The sequence below is a fragment of the Mirounga angustirostris genome, unplaced genomic scaffold (assembly GCF_029215605.1).
Source record: "Mirounga angustirostris isolate CCGP_5_RB_7025 unplaced genomic scaffold, mMirAng1.0.hap1 SCAF_17, whole genome shotgun sequence".
NCBI classification, from domain to species: domain Eukaryota; kingdom Metazoa; phylum Chordata; class Mammalia; order Carnivora; family Phocidae; genus Mirounga; species Mirounga angustirostris.
This window is the reverse complement of record NW_026991725.1, coordinates 26,043,413-26,058,266: the sequence shown is the minus strand read 5'-3', so window position 1 is coordinate 26,058,266 and position 14,854 is coordinate 26,043,413. Positions and strand designations below refer to the sequence as shown.

General features: G+C 40.0%; 1 protein-coding gene across 1 annotated transcript; it reads left to right on the top strand.

Annotated features, from left to right (window-relative positions):
• Positions 1–3,083: 3,083 nt before the first annotated feature.
• On the top strand, positions 3,084–3,377 carry LOC123853481 (keratin-associated protein 3-1). Its single transcript, XM_045888061.1, has one exon. The coding sequence runs from the start codon at positions 3,084–3,086 to the stop codon at positions 3,375–3,377; it is 294 nt and encodes a 97-aa protein (XP_045744017.1).
• The last annotated feature ends 11,477 nt before the right edge of the window (positions 3,378–14,854 follow it).

The window sequence follows — 14,854 nt, the reverse complement described above, 5'->3', positions numbered from 1 at the left end:
TTTATCAATAAGTGTGAGGAATTGCTATTAGACAAGGTGCCATTCACTAGCTGTATGACTTTAAATCATTATTTAATATCCTTACTCTCAGTTTTGTCTTCTGGGAAGTTGGTGTAGTAACAGTCCTGGTCTTATAGGGTTGTAATAAATAAGGAAGAAAATGTGCATAAAATACTACGCACTATGCCTGGCACATGGTATATATATTCAATAAATGCTACCTATTAGCTGAGGATAAGATGACCATATTGTAGTCATCTTAAAAACAAGAATATTAGTTTTGTTGTGGAAACTGATGTGCCACTAGTGGTCCCCAGGAAATTGAATAATGTGATGAGAAATCCCAGATATAGCCCCTCTTCTCTATGCTACCCTCTAAGACAGAAATCACACCATCCTCAACATCCCCATAGAACACCCAAATACTTTCCCATCCACCGTCCCTGCCTTCAAATTATCTCCTTTCTACCGCTAGCATTTTGGTTAGGAAAACAGGTTCTAAAATCAGCTCCCTTTCTATGGTCTCAAGACCTTCAGTAACCTGATCCCACCCTTCCCACCAATCTTACACCAACTCATCTTGAGGATTGTCTTCACTCTAGTCAGAACCAAGAGGGAATATAGCATCGTGGTTTAAAGTGCAGAATCTGGAGCCAGACTGCTTGGCTTCAAATGCCAGCTCCATCACTTACTCCCTTACTAGTTACTTAGCCTGTTTATACCCCCAGGTTCCTCATCTGTAAAACGGCAGGGATGCAACTTTGCGTATATCATAAGCTTGTGGTGAGAACTGTACAACACACATAAAGCACTCGGCACAAGGCCTAATACTTAGTAAGTGATGCTGCTGCTGAGCCTCTACTCAAAAACTAGTCATCTTTCTAAAAACAAATCCAAACATGTCCCATATCCGTTCAAAACCTTTAATTAATGTCCACTGCCAAGAGGATGAAGTTCAAAATCCTGAGTGTAGCATTCTAGGTACAGAGCAAATTCTTCCTACTGTGGCACTAACCCACCTTTCCAACTCCATCTCCCACTGTTTTCCTCCACAGCCTCCCTAAGAAAGGGAGATCCAGAGTTCGTGCTTTGTGCTTCCCCCAATCAACACTTCTGCCATCCCATGAACACACTGAGGCACATTGTTTCCTTGTTTCACTTGCTGAAATTCCCTTCCTATTCCATTCTACCTGCTAAGCTCCTAATCATGCTTCCCTACCCACACTATTGTTCCCTTTTCATGAAGTACTTCCTGAATCTTCCAGGTAAAGTCAGTGGTACCTACTTCCAAACTCCCACACCTCACCTAAAAATCCTGAATGTACAACCCTGTGTTGTCATTTGCCAGTTTACTTCTCTGTGTCTCTTCTCTACAACATCCTCAAGGGCAGGCTCCTATTTGCTCCTTTTTTTACGCAATGTCTGACTTGCAGCAGGTGTTCAGCCAGTGAGGGTTTGACTGAACTAAGAGATATCTATGGAAGTAACGTGGACAACAAGCAAAATTCTAGCAGAGGAATCCAAAACCACAAAATCATTCTAATAGTGGTAAGATGGCTAAAATGAAAGCAGTTTTAATGTTAAGCATCTTTTGGATCCATCATCTTGTTGATTTTGGCTTCTGACACCCTTATGATGTACAATTTTCTAATTTTTTAAAGCCTGAGCCATTTTATATGAAGATGAGTCAAGAAAACATTCTTTAAGACTTTCAAAGTAAAATATTTCTGAAGGTTTACTAGTTTAATATTTTTCCTACTCCAGGGGCGCCTGGGTGGCTCAGTTGTTAAGCGTCTGCCTTCGGCTCAGGTCATGATATCAGGGTCCTGGGATCGAGCCCAGCATCGGGCTCCCCGCTCTGTGGGAAGCCTGCTTCTCCCTCTCCCCTGCTTGTTCCCTCTCTCTCTGTGTCTCTCTCTGTCATATAAAAAAATAAAATCTTTATATATATATATATTTTTTCCTACTCCAAAGCATCTAAAACATCACAGCAAGTGTTATGCCTTTATTTATTTAAATAGTTCTATCATTAGGGCTTTAGTGGTTTAGATGTAACTTGGAAATCCCCCCAAGTGTGCTCCATAGAACACTAATTTATGAAGCTAACATATGGAAACTAACAAAATGATTCCATGGCCAAGTAAGTTTGGAGAAAAATACATGTTCTAGCTCTTTATTGGCAAGTCACAGAGTGCTTTAGCACTTTAAAGGCTCTGGAAGGCCCACCAATGAAGAACTCTATTTCCCAAATGTATTTACCAGAGAGCCCTTTAATGTTCCTTCGAACAGATGTTCATGGAACTCATTTTAGAATACACTGCACTGTTTTAGAATACATATGCCTGTTCTTTGGGTCACAAATAATCTTAATCCATGACATTGTTGGATGGAGTTTTACAGTTCCTGACTCCCATCTGCCTGTCCCTGACATGTTATTGTTCACCACATGCGTGGAGGGAACAGAAGGCGAATTATTTTTACAGCTCTCTAAGAAAGTCTTTACACAGAATCAGAATCTCCTTCTCTATAGAGCCCATCTGTTCATCTTAATTCAGCTTCTTGGAGCCATGAAAAATAAATCTAAGACTTTTAGCACTTTTTCAGCCAGAAGACCTAAACTATCATATAGAATCTTTGGTTGCTGATAGACTAGCAATCAAAAAGCCTACTTACCTCATCATCTGAAAGTAGACAAAGAAATGTGGGGATGATTTGCAGATACCTAGCATACCAGGCCATCACTAATGATGTATAATGATTAGAGGATAATGATTCGTTGCCTTTGAAGACTGAAATGAAATGTCCTTAAAGTGACAAAGAGCCAACATGAAGAGTCCTAATTTGACAACAAAACAACCTAAACCCCTTTTATGAGACAAAGAGTGTGTCTCAGGTAATAAACACTTAAGTAATTGGATGGTTTTAATGGAGATAGCTATAAACTGAAACACAGGGGAAAAAAATCTTGGTAATAGGCTGACGCCCAGGGAGGTGAGTATATAAGAGCCAAGGCAGAAGAGAGAAGCATTGAGACACCAATAGACTTCTCTTCTCAACCCAAAAAAAATCTAACTCCCGACACCATGGCTTGCTGTGTTCCCTGCTGCTGCAGTGTTCCCACCGGCCCCGCCACCACCATCTGCTCCTCTGACAAATGCTGCCGGTGCGGAGTCTGCCTGCCCAGCACCTGCCCCCATGACATCAGCCTCCTCCAGCCCACCTGCTGCGACACCTGCCCCCCACCCTGCTGTGAGCCTGACACCTATGTGCCAACATGCTGGCTGCTCAATTCTTACTACCCAACTCCTGGAATGAGTGGGATTAACCTGACCACCTACGTTCAGCCTGGCTGTCAGAGTCCCTGTGAACCCTGCTAAGCAACCCGTCTCTGCACAGGTTCGGAAATGTGGGCTCATCATCAGGACTTCAACACCTGCTATTACCTACATCAGGCTAAATCAATCCCAAGTCCCTGGGCCATGTTTTCATGAATTCGCCCAACTTCTTCTCTCCTCCTTTGAGTGGAGTTGGAGACCTTCTTTCTTTTAGGCCATTTCATTGTTCTTTGAGAAATAACCATTTTGACTATTCCTTAATAAACTCTATTCTGGCTTAGCAAATGTGGCTTTGTGATGATTTATTATCATATTTCCTCTCAGGGAAAGTGGAATGCCTACCTAAACCTGAATAGCAGGTCATCTTATCCAAGATTTATCCCAGCAGAAGGAGAGCATGTGTGGTGGAATCATTGAAAAATTAGATACTGGGGTGCCTGGGTGGCTCAGTTGGTTGAGCAATTGCCTTCAGCTCAGGTCATGATCCCAGAGTCCCGGAATTGAGTCCCGCATCGGGCTCCTAACTCGGCGGGGAGTCTGCTTCTCCCTCTACCCTTTCCCCTCTCATGCTCTCTCTCACTCTCTCTCTCTCAAATAAATAAAATCTTCAATAAAAAAAAAAGGAAAATTAGATACTGGCTCTTTGTGATGGGTTGAAAAGTGAAAAATTCACTAGGTCATTTTGTAGGATCTTTTTACTTAATAGGTATTTTTTTAAGACAACCACTATGCCAAGCCCTATGCTGGAACCTGGAGATTGGTATGTTTTTTAAATGTTTTACTTATTTTAATTTCCATTGTCCCTGAAATTGACTTTTCTTTCTTCCTTAACTGACTAAACAAATTGATCGCTTTGCTGTCATGTAGAAATAATTTTGATTCCCTTATAGTCATTAGTGAAATTCCAAGTTCAAAATGCAATGTAATTTGGGGAAGAACAAACACCCATTTCTTGATATATTCCGTCTTCTAGAAAAATCAATTCTGAATATTAGCATTCATTGGGTATTCCTTACTCCCTCAAATGAGGCTTGGTTTACATGAGTCAGAATTATCTTTGAAAGTTTACTAATCCAAGTGACATATAATATCATGGCATTAAAATGAACTGAAAATATTAGGCTATAGAGCAGTAGTCTCCATCCACAAGAAATAGGCACACAATTCTGGAAGCAAAAATACACAGTTCCTCTTAGAACAAAACTTTTATGATGACCATTAATTCATCTCCTTAGTTGTCCTGGAAAATTCCAAGTGTGTAAGGTTTTTACAGAAAGTACCCAACGTGCAATCTCATATATTTTCTTGGACTTGCCTTGGAACTTTGGGCCATTCACTTCCCTTCCAGCATCAGTTTCCTTGTTATCACAGCAGAAATGATACTCTTATCCCTGCTCATGTCTCAGGATTACTGTGAGAATCAAACAACCCAACAGAGCCCCGATCTGGATGGTGAGAGATGGTCACTCGCCATTACTGCCACACTACTGTTCTTACCTTTCTCACCAAAAGGCATCCCCTTATTTCTTGAAAAACATTATTTTTCCCATATACCTTTGTAAAACTGTAATTCATTGCTTCCTTCATGTTTGTTCATAAATACATTTATAAGCATTAGTGAGAATTTTAGGATTAATATACCCAAGTTACCTCTTTTTTAGTCAAAAGCAAAGAAGTTTGACATTTTCATCCATGCTTGTAAGGGATAAATATTTAGACTTTATTTTTAATACTGAAAATAAGTCTGAGTGTCCAAGTATTACCACTGTGGATCTTTAGTCATTCAAAGATCCTTGGCGCTAGTTAAAATGCCCCAGATGGAACCCAGAAAATGTGTGGCTCTCCACTTGAGCTGCTTCTGTGGCCCTGAGCCAGTCACTTGAGCTCTGTGGGTCTCAGGTCTTAAATCAGTTAAACAGGCTGGTAGGGGCGCCTGGGTGGCTCAGTCGTTAAGCGTCTGCCTTCGGCTCAGGTCATGGTCCCAGGGTCCTGGGATCGAGCCCCGCATTGGGCTTCCTGCTCCACGGGAAGCCTGCTTCTCCCTCTCCCACTCCCCCTGCCTGTGTTCCCTCTCTTGTTGTATCTCTCTCTGTCAAATAAATAAAATCTTAAAAAAAAAAAACAAAACAGGCTGGTAGACCAGAAGCTCTCCAGAGACACTTTCAGCTTTAAAAGTCTATGGTTCATATCCCTGATGAACATGGATGTAAAAATTCTCACCAAAATACTAGCCAATAGGATCCAACAGTACATTAAAAGGATTATTCACCACGACCAAGTGGGATTTATCCCTGGGCTGCAAGGCTGGTTCAACATCCGCAAATCAATCAATGTGATACAATACATTAACAAAAGAAAGACCAAGAATCATATGATCCTCTCAATAGATGCAGAAAAAGCTTTTGACAAAGTACAGCATCCTTTCTTGATCAAAACTCTTCAGAGTATAGGCATAGAGGGTACATACCTCAATATCATAAAAGCCATCTATGAAAAACCCACAGCGAATATCATTCTCAATGGGGAAAAACTGAGAGCTTTCCCCCTAAGGTCAGGAACACGGCAGGGATGTCCACTATCACCACTGCTATTCAACAAACTATTAGAAGTCCTAGCCACAGCAATCAGACAACAAAAAGAAATAAAAGGCATCCAAATCGGCAAAGAAGAAGTCAAACTCTCTTTGCAGATGATATGATACTTTCTGTGGAAAACCCCAAAGACTCCACCCCAAAACTGCTAGAACTCATACAGGAATTCAGTAAAGTGGCAGGATACAAAATCAATGCACAGAAGTCAGTGGCATTCCTATATACCAACAACAAGACAGAAGAAAGAGAAATTAAGGAGTCGATCCCATTTACAATTGCACCCAAAACCATAAGATACCTAGGAATAAATCTAACCAAAGAGACAAAGGATCTGTACTCAGAAAACTATAAAATACTCATGAAAGAAATTGAGGAAGACACAAAGAAATGGAAAAACGTTCCATGCTCATGGATTAGAAGAACAAATATTGTGAAGATGTCAATGCTACCTAGAGCAATCTACACGTTCAATGCAATCCCCATCAAAATACCATCCACTTTTTTCAAAGAAATGGAACAAATCATCCTAAAATTTGTATGGAACCAGAAAAGAACCCGCATAGCCAGAGGAATGTTGAAAAAGAAAAGCAAAGCTGGCGGCATCACAATTCCGGACTTCCAGCTCTATTACAAAGCTGTCATCATCAAGACGGCATGGTACTGGCACAAAAACAGGCACATAGATCAATGGAACAGAATAGAGAGCCCAGAAATGGACCCTCAACTCTATGGTCAACTCATCTTTGACAAAGCAGGAAAGAATGTCCAATGGCAAAAAGACAGTCTCTTCAACAAATGGTGTTGGCAAAATTGGATAGCCACATGCAGAAGAATGAAACTGGACCATTTCCTTACACCACACACAAAAATAGACTCCAAATGGTTGAAAGACGTCAATGTGAGACAGGAGTCCATCCAAATCCTAAAGGAGAACACAGGCAGCAACCTCTTCGACCTCAGCCGCAGCAACTTCTTCCTAGAAACATTGCCAAAGGCAAGGGAAGCAAGGGCAAAAATGAACTCTTGGGACTTCATCAAGATAAAAAGCTTTTGCAAAGCAAAAGAAACAGTCAACAAAACCAAAAGACAAGGGACAGAATGGGAGAAGATATTTGCAAATGACATATCAGATAAAGGGCTAGTATCCAAAATCTACAAAGAACTCATCAAACTCAACACCCAAAGAACAAAGAATCCAATCAAGAAATGGGCAGAAGACATGAACAGACATTTCTCCAAAGAAGACATCCAAATGGCCAACAGACACATGAAAAAGTGCTCAATATCGCTTGGCATCAGGGAAATCCAAATCAAAACCTCAATGAGATACCACCTCACACCAGTCAGAATGGCTAAAATTAACAAGTCAGGAAACGACAGATGTTGGCGGGGATGCGGAGAAAGGGGAACCTTCCTACACTGTTGGTGGGAATGCAAGCTGGTGCAGCCACTCTGGAAAACAGTATGGAGGTTCCTCAAAAAGTTGAAAATAGAGCTACCATATGATCCAGCAATTGCACTACTGGGTATTTACCCCAAAGATACAAAAGTAGGGATCCGAAAGGGTACATGCACCCTGATGTTTATAGCAGCAATGTCCACAATAGCCAAACTGTGGAAAGAGCGAAGATGTCCATCGAGAGATGAATGGATAAAGAAGAGGTGGTATATATATATACAATGGAATATTATGCAGCCATCAAAAGGAATGAGATCTTGACATTTGCAACGACGTGGATGGAACTGGAGGGTATTATGTTGAGCGAAATAAGTCAAACAGAGAAAGACGTGTATCATATGACCTCACTGATATGAGGAATTCTTAATCGCAGGAAACAAACTGAGGGTTGCTGGAGTGGGGGGTGGGGTGGGAGGGATGGGGTGACTGGGTGATAGACACTGGGGAGGGTATGTACTCTGGTAAGCACTGTGAATTGTGCAAGACTGTTAAATCTCAGATCTGTACCTCTGAAACAAATAATGCAATATACGTTAAGGAAAAAAAAGAAGAAGAAGAAGAAGGTAGCAGGAGGGGAAGAATGAAGCAGGGGAAATCGGAGGGTAGATGAACCATGAGAGACGATGGACTCTGAAAAACAAACTGAGGGTTCTAGAGGGGAGGGGGGTGGGAGGATGGGTTAGCCTGGTAATGGGTATTGAGGAGGGCACATTCTGCATGGAGCACTGGGTGTTATGCACAAACGATGAATCATGGAACACTACATCTAAAACTAATGATGTAATGTATGGGGATTAACATAAGAATAAAAAAAAAAAGTCTATGGTTCTAGATCCTCCAGAAGCATTTCAAGTAACAAGTACTCCATGCCACTAACCAACCCCATCCCACTTTATCACTTTTGCTACTTTCATTCATAATAGCTAACGTTTGGTGAATATCTACTGGGCATTCTAATTTGTGCTTCATGGGCATTATTTTATTTATTTTTTTTAATTTTATTATGTTATATTAATCACCATACATTACATCATTAGTTTTTGATGCAGTGTTCCATGATTCATTGTTTGCATATAACACCCACTGCTCCATGCAATACGTGCCCTCTTTAATACCCATCACCAGGCTAACCCATTCCCCCACCCCCTCCCCTCTAGAACCCTCAGTTTGTTTCTCAGAGTCCATAGTCTCTCATGGTTCGTCTCCCCCTCCGATTCCCCCCCCCTTCGTTTTTCCCTTCCTACTATCTTTTTTTTTTTTTAACATCTAATGTATTATTTGTTTCAGAGGTAGATGTTTCATTTATTTCTAACAAAAAAACACAGACAGGTAACTACCATCATTCTCTACACCTTACAGGAGAGAAAACAGAGACTCCCAAAGTTACACAAATAGTAAGTGACAGAGAGGGGATTAAACCTAAAACTGCCTGAATCCATAAGCCACTTCTCTTTCCACTACACCAAAGCACACACCTCCTTTGCAGACAGCAGTATGTCCAAGACAAATAGGATTACGTATGGCTCTCTTTATCCAGGAGAAAGTATATGCCACTTAACAATACACTTTCCACTATCCCTCTAAATTGTATATTTGGTTGTATATAATAACTCACTTTCTCTGAGGTGATTACAGTTTAAGACAAAATGAGTATATACTGAGAGTCTAGGAAAAACTGATTATGTTTCTAAGGTGAAAACAAATTATCTTTTTTTAAAGTCAGACTTTAAATACTGATTAGCAACCTCAGCACAAGAAAAACACTGACTGGGTCATTAACCCTGCAATGAAATATAGAATGTTTGGCAACTCAAACACATTTTTGATTTTCTGATGTTTCAATAACCCAGTTCAAGGCAAAAACAAACTACCTGTAAAGTTAATAATTGTTTATCCTTGATAATGGAACAGAAAACCAAGTCATATCATTTTTCCTTCAAATTTCTCCTGGCCTCCAGGCCTTTCTTTCCATCTTCACTGACTCTAGCCTAATTTAGACACTGATCACCAGACCTCCGATCACAGTCTCCTAGTTAACCTTGGTTGAGTAAGACCATGCCTCTCCCTTCATCCAAACTACACCTCTGTCAGACCAAGGCTTCTATCCCTACTATAAATATTGGCTAAATTGAATTGCTCAAAACTCTAGGAGGGACGCCTGGGTGGCTCAGTTGGTTAAGCATCTGCCTTCGGCTCAGGTCATGATCCCAGGGTCCTGGGATCGAGTCCCGCATCGGGCTCCCTGCTAGGCTGGGAGCCTGCTTCTCCCTCTGCCTCTGCCTCTCTCTCTCTCTCTGACTCTCATGAATAAATAAATAAAAACATTTAATAAAAAAAAACAAACTCTAGGATAACTCAAGATTTATTTATTATTTTTACTGAATCAAGGCTAAATTCTTCAGTGTGGCTGTCAAGACCCCCAATAATCTGGTATAGTCATTTCTACCAAATCTTACCTGCTACTAATCTTGGGGCAAAGTGCAGCCTACACTCTTATCAGAGCAATGTCCCCTATATGACAGTCAAGAGAGTAGTCTCCTCAACCAGACTGTCCTTGCTTTAAATCATAGCTCTATCACTTACTAGCTATGTATCCTTGGTCATGTCATTTAGCTTCTCCCTGCCTCAGGTTCCTCAACTGTCAAATAAGATTAAAAGTAGTTTGTACCCTACCTAACGAGTACACCACAGAACTGTTCAGGTCATGAAAAACTAGGAAAGACTGAGAAAAAATTGTCACTGACCAGAGGAGACTAAGGAGACATGATGACTAAATGTATTGTGGGATCTCAGATTGGATTCTGGAATAGAAAAAGGACAGTAATGGAAAAACTAGTGATATGTGAATAGCATCTGAAGTTTAATTAACAGCAATGTACCAATGTTGGTTTTTTAGTTTTGACAAACGCACAATGGTATTGTAAGACCTTATCATTAAGGGAAATCGAGTGACGGGGAGTAGTTTGTAGTTTGTAGTTGAGAAAACTAAAGCCCAAATAACTTCATCTAGGGTACACAACATGTAACTTATAATCTGGATTCAAACCTAGCTCCAGAACTCCTCCCATTACTCTGTCCTGTACTTAATTACACATTGTTTGAATCATACGCAAAGGGATTTCTAGCCTTTTCCATCAGACCTTGTACTCTTGGAGGGCAGGCACCATGCCTCCTATTTTTCTCTCTCTCCCACAATTTTCAGAATATATTAGAGATTGAATAAATATTTGACTTATAATGAGTGGATTTGCTTACCAGCGTCCTTGACTGTAGTTATGTACTAGCTTTGGACATGATATGTTAATATTATCACTGAATTAAAGTGGAAGGAATTTTTTAAATGTTTGATAGGAAGTGACTACCAGCTTTGACAGTTTTGAAAAATGAAATAGGCAGGTCAGCAGTTGGTTTTTCTGAAAAGAAAGAACTTTTCTTGTTGCAAGCTCATTTTTCAGACCATATATAGTCTTACGGAACTATGTTTTAATATGTTCAGACTCCTGGTTAAAAAAAAACCCAATGTCCTTTGAGAGTTTATTTAAATATTTATACATAATTGCGTACACAGATAATGTAGTGGATTGATACAGAAAATCATCTAGCAGGCTCTGAACTTCCCAATCAAGATGATGTGGGTTTTTTTTATTTCTGATATTCACTTATTCCCTCAAATCCATGAAAAGACAGCAAGGTGAATCTGGCAGGAAAAAAGTCCCAGAGGTTTCGACTTCCCAATTATATGAGGGCACACATTTTGAGAAGGATCATTTCTTACTTCACTTTAAAACTAAATAACCATCACTGTGCCCCAAACCACATGCTGTCTTGTGTTTAATGCTGTAAATACCAAACTCTTGACACATGTGTGCACATCATAAACCTATAAATATGTTCAGCAGAATGACACTGTCTGATGACATCAACATAAATCTCAGAGGCAAAAGGAGGCCTCACAAGGATATGTACATACTTGAAGAAAATTGCCTGAATAGTCAAATATATTAAGCCCTAAGCTTAACATCATTTTAAATTCCAAGGTCAGGACCTACTTTTAATTTTAATGTTTCCCCTGCCTCTCAAGTAACTATCTCACATATCTCCTTTTAAAAGATTCTGAGAAACGGGCAATTAAACATCCACGTACAGAAGAAACCCCGAAGACTGGGCTGAGCCATATTTTTTTCATTGACTCATTTAGGTGAAGCTTTGAATGTAAAACCGTTTTTGACAGGTGTAAAAGCATAAATGAAATGAATTGTTCTGGGGCGCCTGGGTGGCTCAGTTGGTTAAGCGACTGCCTTCGGCTCAGGTCATGATCCTGGAGTCCCGGGATCGAGTCCCGCATCGGGCTCCCTGCTCGGCAGGGAGTCTGCTTCTCCCTCTGACCCTCCTCCCTCTCATGTTCTCTGTCTCTCATTCTCTCTCTCAAATAAATAAATAAAATCTTAAAAAAAAAGGAATTGTTCTGCTTATTTAAAGTATTATTATTATTATAAGGAGCTATTCTAAAATAAATACATACCTTTTTCATTCTAATCTGTAATTTAATCCAATTCAATACATTTATCAAATGCCTACTATGACCTAGGTACTTGACAGAGACAAAGAAGATGAAGACATAATTCCCACTTTCAGAGAGTTTGCATTGGAGTGAGGAAGACAGATATAAATGATGAGCCATAACATATAACAGACTGAAACGAGGTCTAAATGAAAAGATTGGCGGCATACTTTGTGAAAGCAAAGAATGAAAACATCTAGAAGAATCACCTAAAGGTTGCTGTGAAGCAAATATTTGAGCTGATGCTTGAGGAATGAGCAGGATTTGAGAAGTAGAGAAGCAGGGAAGGACACTGCAAGAAATGGTATGATCACACAGAGATGCAAAGTACCTAGAAGGCACTAATCTTTTTATTTGATAAGCTTTGTGATACCTATCAATATTTAAGCAAAAATCAAGCCAACTTCACTAACAAGTTTTTCTTCTCATAAAATGCATGAGGCTTATTTACCAATGACATTTAGTATCTTCCATTAAATTTTCCATTTGTTTCAGCCAGGTTGCTTCTCTTTTAAACAGGCCAAGTTGGTTTTCAGTAATGTCCCCTCAGAAACACCCCACCAAAGAATCATACTTCATGTTTCCTCAACAACAACTTGCCATCCAACAAATTATGTAATTTAGATTCTACTACCTGGATAGTTTTGTGCTGATCAAGGGGAAGTATGTGAAGATGCTGGAATCAGGATATTACACCCTGCAGATTATTCAGTCCCACTTTCTCATCTGCCAACCTAAGACTCCGGCAAATTGAGGCCAAGTGAGGTTCCTCAAAGGAATTTACAACCTAATTGAAGATCCAAGCTATGAAAACAAATAAACATGCACAGTAGGAAGTAAGCCCGTGAAAAAAGGATTTCTATAGTTCTAAATCACATTGGATCAGATCCACTTCCTGAACCCACTGTTGTTTTGTGAATCTTATGACTTACGCTTTTAGACCTTGTTTCAACTTATTTTAGATTTAGTACAGCATTCATTTGAAAATGAATAAAGATGAGGTGATTTTCTTTTAATGGTACATTTAACAAAAGTCAGCAACTGGGTGGATCTTTCTTCCCAGTGAATTTACATTTTGACTCGCTAGAAGATTGGCATAACTTTGAGTAAAGACTGTTTAAAAAAAAAAGAACAGAGGGCACCTGGGTGGCTCAGATGGTTAAGCGTCTGCCTTCGGCTCAGGTCATGATCCCAGGGTCCTGGGATCGAGTCCCGCATCGGGTTCCCTGCTCCTTGGGAGCCTGCTTCTCTCTCTCTCTCTCTGTCTCTCATGAATAAATACATAAAAATCTAAAAAAAAAAAAAAGATTAAAAAAAAAGAACAGAGTAATACAACCTTCGGAAACTTGGAATAGAGTAAAAATAATGAAAAGGAGTTTCATCTATTCCATTCTGACTATCACCCCACTTGCTCAATAGAACCTGAATTATAGCCTCAATAAATAAATATGTCTGAGATGCATATAGCCATATGCAACACTCATCTATAAGTAGTTATGTCCTTGTTGACTTTATTGAGAGAATGGTCCAATTAACCATTTGAGTTATATATACTGAAATTAGTAATTAAAAATTGTATGTTATGCATATTATTTTAAATTAAGGGGGAGAAAAACAAGGAAATGAATATAGCCTCTGAAACTATAGCTAAATTGTCTCTCACACTGATTATCCATAATTCATATAAGGTTTGGCATTCCAGGACCCTGCGAAGATAAAATGTAATCACCTTATGACAAAAATGACATGATAAGTCAAAAACATGATTTACCTTAATAAGGGCAGGACTCTTAATGGACAAGTAAATACCAAACTGATTAGAGAATCTTAGTGAAGAAGGGTGGGATAAACAAAAATGAGAGGATGCCTTCTGGTTGAACCAACACCCACTGGGGAGGGTATATAAGAGCCTCAAAGCAAGAGGAGACATTTGTACCTCAGAAACCTCATCTTTCCAAGAAACCAAGAGCAAACCAGATTCCCAACGTCATGGCTTGCTGTGTTCCCTGCTGCTGCAGCGTCCCCACCGGCCCCGCCACCACCATCTGTGCCTCTGACAAATGCTGCCGGTGCGGAGTCTGCCTGCCCAGCACCTGCCCACACACGACTTGGCTACTGGAGCCAACCTGCTGTGACAACTGCCCCCCACCCTGCCACATTCCTCAGCCCTGTGTGCCCACCTGCTTCCTGCTCAACTCCTCCTACCCCACCCCAGGCCTGGAGACCATCAACCTCACAACCTTCACTCAGCCCTCCTGTGAGCCCTGCATCCCAAGCTCCTGCTGAATGATGGCTGCTTTGCTCTGTGCCTGACAGTGAAGGACCCAGAAGCATCTATTCAGTATTCACTTGCCTCAGCAGTTTATCAGATGTTGAGGCAGACCAGATGGCCCAGATATGGAAAACCTACCCTCCGTTTTAATGGAGAGAAAAAAAAAATCAAGAAATTTGTTATGGTTATTTGGCTGAGTAACCATTTGGTTCATTTGGGCAGGTGAACATCATCTATTACCAAAATACTGTTGGAATCCCTAAGAGCTCAGACTATATTTTATGGTCACATTGCTTCTTGGATCCCATTTCTTATATTGGATATTTTCATAGAGAAAAAAATTCTTGATGGGTTTTCCAATAAACTTTATCTCTCTGGCAAGATATGTTATTTGTGTATGTTAGAGTTTCAGGTATATTTCTTTAATTTAAAAAAAGGTAAAGATAAGATGATTATTTTATTAAAAAAAAAATCTATTAGAAGAATGCTTGGAACTAGCTAGGCTCCTAGGCTTGCTAACTTCAAATTGGTTATCTTTTATGTTCTCTCCTTTTCCTCAGCCAAATACAATTTGGAGGTGAGCCAATATTTATTTACCTACACTTTGCTGGGTAAATCACATTATTAACTCACATA

Coding starts and splice junctions, on each gene's coding strand:
- LOC123853481 (XM_045888061.1), top strand. CDS start 3,084: ATGGCTTGCTGTGTTCCCTGCTGCTGCAGTGTTCCCACCGGCCCCGCC.